At 36.7% G+C, this 8,284-nt stretch overlaps 1 protein-coding gene across 1 annotated transcript; it reads left to right on the top strand.

Moving 5' to 3' along the window:
- Positions 1-679: 679 nt before the first annotated feature.
- On the top strand, positions 680-8,284 carry LOC143851706 (uncharacterized). Its single transcript, XM_077361191.1, has 5 exons — positions 680-867; positions 1,913-3,248; positions 5,202-5,471; positions 7,006-7,161; positions 7,774-8,284. Exons 1-5 carry the CDS (start codon positions 860-862, stop codon positions 7,891-7,893), a joined length of 1,890 nt encoding a protein of 629 aa, XP_077217306.1. The 5' UTR covers positions 680-859; the 3' UTR covers positions 7,894-8,284.

Genomic DNA, 8,284 nt, shown 5'->3' with positions numbered 1-8,284 from the left:
ATCAATTTGTGACCAGAATACCCATGGTAGATCTTTTTGAAGACTAAAATTTTCTCATAAAAGAAGGAAATGTTTTTTTTTTTGGTGGGTAAAGAGAAGAAAGTTATCTTGTAAAAGGACAAAATTACTCTGTAATATGTTTTGATAGGGTGGGTCCTACCAACTCAAACACCCATTCATCAGGTGGGGCCCACCATTTACACGTCATGTTTTGATGGGATGGGGCCCATTTTTTTTCACACACATGCATATCACGAGCCAAGAATTCTAGTCTATAGAAATGATATTCCCAGAGTCAATTCAAAACATATCATGGGTATTTTGGTCCTTTTAGAAGGTAATTTTCGTTTTTACCTAGGAGGACATTTTTGTGCTTTTACAAGGTATTCTTCCCACAAATTGATGGCATCACCAGATCGTCTGATTTGCAAAATTCATTCGACTCTGTATTCTGTAAATTGTCAAACAAAAAGACTGTTTTTGCAAATAACACAAATTAAAAGACTTCTTTAGCAAAAAAACCCTAAAAAATTATTAAAAAAAAGAAAAAAAAAAACCCCTAGTTCTAATCACGTGGCGAGCGGGGATTTGTTACCTTTCTTACACCGTTATACTGTGGGTGGGGCCCTATCAGAGCTCATATAAATACCGCTTTCTTTTTCCCTAGCCTACGTTCGTCTCTCTCCGAAATCTGCGACTTTTTTCAGGAATTGTAGGGTTTTAGGGATTCATAAAAATGGAGAAAGACGGTGGAAAAGGTTGAAAGGAGATCGCTTACAGAAAGATGTTTTTATGCACCACAAAAGGGAGAAGATGCAGGCAGTAAGATATTGGGATCAGCGTATTTTAGGGTTTCGCCATGTCCAGGTCAGCCTGCAAAACCTTCTCTTTCCTCCATTTTCTCTATTCTTCTCTTCTGTTGCTTTATTTTGATATTATTTATTCGCTAGGGTTTCATAATCGCAATTCTCGCATATTGCTTTGACCATCTCTCTCTCTCTCTCTCTCTCTGCTTGTATTTGGAGATGTTTGTTAGGGTGTCGATGTGATTCTGTTGCTTTCTTCTTGAATTGGTAGAAGCTTTGATTTTTCTTGACTTTCTGTATAGTTTGATAAACTTAAGATCTTGACCTCAATTCAGTCCACAATTTGTGCACAGGATTTCGAAGAACCTCCAAGATCTGTGTATTTGTCTGTGTTAACTTACCAACTTCTCCAATAGCTTAAGCTGTTAGAGAAAGGCGTTATTTATCTCTTATTCTTTAACACTCCCCCGCACGTGTGGCCCACTTGGCAAACACGTGGCACATGTGGTCCCACTTTGGGCCAACCATCGCATGTGGATTTTTGCTATCCGGGAGGTTTGAACTTGAGACCTTTGCTCTGATACCATGTTAACTTACCAACTTCTCCAATAGCTTAAGCTATTAGAGTAAGGCGTTATTTATCTTTTATACTTTAACAGTCTGAAATATTGTAATTCAATTTCGCCATTTTTCTTTTTGTTTATTGATTAATCTATGTTTATGTCTAATTATCTTTACTTCTCCTTTTATTTTTATATTATATGTTTTGTGTATTTGTCTGCAATATTGTAATTTAAATTCTCCATTTTTCTTTTGTTTGTTGATTAATCTATGTTTATATTTAATTATCTCTACTCTTCCATTTATTTCCATGTTATATGTTTTTTACTTTCAGTAGCTATATCTATTTACTGTTTCTATATTTAGATATGTATAACAGCACGCCCAAATCAGTAACTGATGCAATGTGATCGGTCCCCATTTCGGAAATATGAATACCAAGATAATTGAATTTCTTTTAACAAGTCAATCTCTACAGACTGCGTTTCTGGTGCGAAATAATTAGTGATATTCAGAAAAACTAATGGTGTTTCCTTGGTATGCAGGTTTTTGTCATTTCGAAACTTTAGGAGGATTGGGAATGCTTTTTCAGGAAGCAAGACATCTAGCATTTCGTCTGCGAGGAATCATGGGACACTTTATGCAATTGGACCGCCTTCCTTCCAACACAGACTATATTCAAAATATAATTTTTCTAGTAAATGTTTTCTTTCGTTTACAGCATACAAAGCCAAGGAAAATCTATGCAAGACGAGTTGTACTAGGAACGTCTCCGTTCTTTCATCAAGTAATGCTATGACACATCATGCACAAGTCGCTTGGAAAAGACTTTCTCAATTATGTTCTTACAAAGGCCCAGTTTTTCCACCAATAAGTAGGATTGCATGTGCCGTGAGTTTGGCCTGCTCCCGATCACACCTAATTCCTAGTGTTTTTGCCTTCATTGTTGGAGAGGCAGCATGGACTCAAAGGGCTTGGGCAGATGGAGATTATTTTTCGGAAAGGAATACTCTGTATACACGAGCACAAGATGGGCACATTTATTTCACTTCCTTTATTTCCTCAGTTCTAGAAGGCTTCTGTATGTTTCTAAGAGCGGTCTATTTGGCAATTTTGTTCTCTCCCTCAGTAACAATGGCCCCATTTGCTGATTCTTTTGGTGACAATTTCAGGAAAACATGGCTTCATGTGGTCCATCTTACTCTAGAACTAGCAGGTCCAGCTTTCATAAAATGGGGTCAATGGGCAGCTACACGGCCAGATCTCTTCCCTAGAGATCTATGTACTGAGCTGAGCAAGCTTCACACCAAAGCACCGGCGCATAGCTTTGCCTACAGTAAGAAAACTATTGAGAAAGCCTTTGGTCGCAAGATTTCTGAAATTTTTGAGGATTTTGAAGAGGAACCTGTAGCATCTGGAAGTATTGCACAAGTGCATCGAGCTTCTTTGAGATATCGATACCCAGGTCAACGTGTCAAGCCCATTGTAGTTGCAGTTAAAGTTAGGCATCCTGGTGTTGGTGAATCAATTAGAAGGGATTTCACAATTATTAATTTGGTTGCCAAAATTTCAACATTCATCCCAACATTGAAATGGTTCAGACTAGATGAAAGTGCACAACAGTTTGCTGTTTTCATGATGTCTCAGGTTGATCTTGCAAGGGAAGCTGCTCATTTGAGTCGTTTTATTTATAATTTTCGTAGTTGGAAGGATGTATCCTTCCCAAAGCCTGTATATCCGCTTGTGCACCCTGCAGTTTTGGTGGAGACTTATGAGCAAGGAGAAAGTGTTGCACACTATGTTGATGAGCTTGAAGGAAATGCTCGAATTAAAAGGGCTCTTGCTCATATTGGGACTCATGCACTCCTGAAGATGCTTTTGGTATGCCTTCTATTATATTTTAATCTTATGAAATTCTTTTTTCATCTAAAAATTTACAAATTAGAGATAATTGTGAAATAAGAAACACTCCTAAGTTCATCAGTTGAGTTATTTTTATGCGTTCATATACTGTGGAGCACTTTACATGGATTAACTCAATAGGGTTTACCCATTTCAATGGTGAAAATATGAATGATCATAGAAACAACTTCTCACCTGCAAATCTTATGCTTGCTAATGATTGCACATATGTAAAATCAGATTTAAATATTTTTGTAGGACCTACATATCTGGATCCACTTTACCATTGATTGAAGTCTCTGCTGAAATACATCGGCCTTACCCCCCTAGCATCCATGACCACAGTGCTTATTGTTTTGAAACTCGGGGTGCTTGAAGCTATTCAATTTAATACAATTCAGATATCCGGGAACACAATTAAGTGTTCAGGAAAATCCTCAAAACAAGGACTGGATGTTTGGATTGTTTTTGGATTAATGGCTTGAATAAACGAGGAGGTCAAGACTTCATGTTTTGTTCACCTTGTTGATTCAAGACATGGGACCTATGGACTCAGAATATTTGGATACTGTGGATCAGGTATACATAATTTAAATAGAAATGCCGGGGAGGTAGATGACTACCCCTAAGTGATTCTTTTGTCATGTTCGCCGCTCTGCTAACCAAGTAGCCGATCGCCTGGAGAGAGAGAGGGTGTAGCTAAGGATGCGTTAGCTCTTTTCGATTCTCTTCCCCCTTAGTTTCTTTTTTCTTTGTATCTCTCTTCCTCAATGTATCTTTTTTTCCATTTCTCTGTAATTTGCTTTGCCCTTTGACCACCTCGGTCGTTTTCTCTGATAAAATTGGCTATCATTTTCAAAAAGAAGAAAGAAATGCCAGGGAGGTAGAGGATTGGTGAGACTTTTTTTTGTTCTGGTGCCAGAGGTATTTGATGCTGATATTGCTGCTACTGACTTTACAAATGCTTCGTTTGGGCTTCTATTTAGATGGCTAGAGGCTGTCACATTCAACTCCTTTGTTTTGGTGGCCATTGTCTCAATTCCAATGTATTCCATGGGGAAATGTCTTTGAGATGTAGGCTGTTAGGCGTCGTCTCTGGAAAGCATTTGTGTGATCTTAGAGATGGTTGGGCCTGCTTTTTGTATCCATGGCTGGCTGCGTGTGTTGACAGATATGGGTTACTGAAGCAGGAGAGGTGGGTTCTGTCCTCACCAAATCTCTATACCCACGTACCTAACATTACTTTATTTACTATTTTCAATCTGCGAATCCCAAGACCACCAGCCTTGATGGGTTTGCATACCTCCTACCATCTCATTAAGTGCATCTTTTTTTTTTTTTTTTCCTTTGAGCCACTCCATAGAAATTTCTTTGAATCTGCTCTATTCTTTTGATCACACGGATCATGCATCTAAAGAGGGAAAGGTGATAGATGGGAATGTTGGCCAGCACCGCCTTGGTTAGGGTGATTCTGCCTCCTAAAGAAACTAAGTTCCGCTTCCATATTGCTATTCTTCTTTCCACCATTTTCACCATCGGATCACAGGCCGTCTTCTTGGGTCCACCCTTCCCCTATAGGAAGGCCTAAATAAGTGTTAGGCTTAAAATGTTTCAGTCATAAATTTAAAGTTGTTATTAATTAATTCCTCAATGTTTTCTGTAGGTTGCTTCTTACAATTGAAATTTTTGTTATTCTTTCTTGCAGTTTTTCTTTTCTTCTAGAGTTGTATAGGCTGGGCACAGACTGACGCCCTATTATTGCAAGCTATGGTGTTGGGCCCTTTTCTTTGTATTCTGTATTGCAATTGCGATAATATGTTAATAGCTTTAACATGTCAACTTCTTTTAGCTCTTTATATACAAGAAATTGAAAGAATTTCTTCGAACTATCATACTTGCATAAGTATATTCTGAGATGTGATTTATTTTCAGGTTGACAATTTTATCCATGCGGACATGCATCCGGGGAATATCCTTGTTCGAGTATCTCAGACCAAGCCCGCACGAAAACGGCTATTTAAATCCAGGCCTCATGTCATTTTCCTTGATGTAGGCATGACTGCCGAGCTTTCTAAGAGTGATCGTGTCAATTTGCTGGAGTTCTTTAAGGCTGTTGCTCTCAGAGATGGCCGTACTGCCGCAGAGTGCACTCTGCGCTTGTCAAAACAACAAAACTGCCCAGATCCCAAGGCCTTTATTGAGGTACTATGTCGGTTTTAATAACCTTATGGGTGTAGGGAGTCAAATCTGAAACATTGTACTAGTCATGATTTTCACCACCTTTTTTTGCTGTTAGTTGACGAATTTTTCCTCTCTGTGAGCTTGGATTTTGAGAAAATCTTCCTGGAAATTTATTGTATCCAGGGTTTGGGTTCTTATTATCTTCAATGTTTTTAGTAGCATCCGGCACCAAATAGGTGTATTTCCCAACAGATGTTATATTTTCAGATACAGTGTTTAAATAAGTTCATTAGATACAGTGTTTTTTATTTTTGGAAACAGCATTTCAGTTGGGTGCTGTGAGCTGGTGATACAGAGAAGATAATAGTAATAGAGAAAAAAAGGATATTGCCCAGTAGATGTATTATATTTTTAAATGCAGTATTTGCATCAGTTCATTGTCGTGTGATTAAAATGTATTTTGGGGGTTTCTGTTACATGTTCTTTTCAATGTATAAATCTTTGGTTTTCTTTTGTTAATTTTCTTATTGCAACATTTCCTCAAGTTGAATGTATAATGTAGATTATTAATGTAATATTGGTTTATTTTTTTTTCTTAAATTGTTGGTCATTGTACTGAGGTGGTTTTGTATGAAAGCATGTGACGGTTTCGCTTTAGAAGAAGCCATGAGATGAAAATTGCGTGGATCTCTTTGTTTATTATTATTTTTTTTTGGAATTTTACAGTAACACTTCTAGGTGTATTTTAAAGAAAAAAACATATTTAGCACAATTCTTCTTGGAAAACATGTATTCCCGTACATACAATAAAGACTTGTTGTCAGACACAAGCATTGGCATGGTAACCAAGACATATATTCTATATTTTTTATAATAATTCTGTTTTTATCATTAAAAAATAGTGAACAGACATTTTTTCGATTTAACCCCCTTATGTCTGCGCCTGACTCTGATACAACTATCTGTGCTTCATGTCTGAAAATCTCTTTTGATCACATGCATTAATTTTTATGATATTCTATCCTGTCACCATTTCCTTGCCCCAATGGTTGCTAATGTCTGTGTTGGGTAGATGATTCCAGGGAGTCATATCAAATTCTCCAGCTGTTTCTTGTAATGGCTGTGAAATCAAAGATGCATCTGGTTCTGACTTTTCACTGCAAATCAGTTAATTTTACTGTCTATACATCTCGTGTTTAATTTTTTTATCGAAATAAAATTGGTTAATTGACATCATGGATATAAGTAAGAACTGTTTCAGAATTGACCTATTACATCATTTGGATATGTGGTACTATTTTTTTGCGATATAACATTATTATGCACCTAATTTAGTAAAATTGAGAATGTAATTTCATGGTATATAAATTATAATCTGGCTTTCAGTAGTTGCACAGATTCTCAGCTTCTAGTAGCCTGCTCTCTTCTTGTTTTCATTTTTATGTAATATATCTAATGTCCATTACTTTATAGCAATCACAGTTTCCAATAGCTCTCACCATTTTTTTAAATAACTGGAACTCTAGCATCTGACTCTATCTTCTGCTGACAATAGGAAGTAAAAACTTCATTCGATTTTTGGGGTACCCCAGAAGGTGACATCATCCATCCCGCTGAGTGTATGCATCAAGTGCTTGAGAAAGTTCGTCGCCATAAAGTCAATATTGATGGCAATGTTTGCACTGTGATGGTAACCACTTTGGTTCTTGAGGTAATCTCATAGTTCATTTTGATATACATCTTTATATAGACATATGTTAGTTTGTGTATATTTGGATTTTCTCTTGCATGTTGCATTCCCTTTTTTTCCATCATCATTGTTTCGATTAACCTTTCTATGTTACATGTCATGTTATATATGACATGAATGTGATTTGTCTCGAAATCTTATTAGTTTTCTCCGTCTTTTATGGCACCAAGTGATGATCATAAAGTGTTCGTTTTGAAAGAATCAAATAGGAAAAACGGAAAAGACAACATGGTAGTTTTTGTTTATTGAAATTCACTTGCAGCCGTCTTATAACTAATTAGCAATTGTTTATTGAAATTCTTGTCATTTGCAGCCATCCTATAACTTATTTGTAAAATGGGCCTAAAGGTTTAATCGAACAAAATAAAAAACAAGTTTCTATGAAACGGGTGCATATGTTTGGCCATATTCACCAACGCATGACTGTGATATATTCACCGAACATGTATCTATGGCATATAGTATCACTGGTAGATGAGATGTTTTTTCTTTCTTGCTGTAGATTATTTGTCCAGAGAAATGTGCATCTAGAATCTTATTCTATTCAGAGCTTCTGACTTGTGTCTTTTTTAGGGCTGGCAACGCAAGCTTGATCCAGATTACAATGTGATGCAGACGCTACAGACATTGTTATTCAAAGCTGACTGGGCGCAGTCTCTTGCTTACACAATTGAAGGACTCATGGCCCCATAAAAGGTGCTCTCATCCATTGCTCTTCCCAAACAATTTTGACAGTCTGAAATCTTATATATAGTTTTTTTTTCCCTTCATATTTTCTTCAAGTCGTAGCTTCTCTGCAACTAATTACTACATTGTTTGGTTTGGTGTAAATTTTCTGTAGGAAAGTTTATGCCCTCTTGTATTATTTGTTTATTTATTCATTTATGATCAGTACAATTCACTTGAGATTCAGAACTGAACTAGTGACAGCAGCTAAAAGGGAGCAACAAAGAGAAGAAAATAGACTGCTAAAACCCTCAGACACAGCTATGAGGAAGAAAATCTTAATTCACATATGTTTCTTTCTTTTGAGATTTATGGTTACCTATAGACAATATATATAGTTCTACGGTGCTTCTATCCA

The sequence above is a fragment of the Tasmannia lanceolata genome, unplaced genomic scaffold (assembly GCF_043159265.1).
Source record: "Tasmannia lanceolata isolate RefF3 unplaced genomic scaffold, GAP_Taslan_0.1 ptg000018l, whole genome shotgun sequence".
Lineage (NCBI taxonomy): Eukaryota > Viridiplantae > Streptophyta > Magnoliopsida > Canellales > Winteraceae > Tasmannia > Tasmannia lanceolata.
The sequence above is the reverse complement of the archived record's forward strand: the minus strand, read 5'-3'. Positions and strand labels throughout refer to the sequence as shown.

What these genes read in the sequence shown, in the direction of transcription:
- LOC143851706 (XM_077361191.1), top strand. An exon ending in ATCCCAAGGCCTTTATTGAG is followed by an intron (nt 5,472 to 7,005) that starts GTACTATGTCGG and finishes TGCTGACAATAG; the next exon opens with GAAGTAAAAACTTCATTCGA. An exon ending in TAACCACTTTGGTTCTTGAG is followed by an intron (nt 7,162 to 7,773) that starts GTAATCTCATAG and finishes TGTCTTTTTTAG; the next exon opens with GGCTGGCAACGCAAGCTTGA.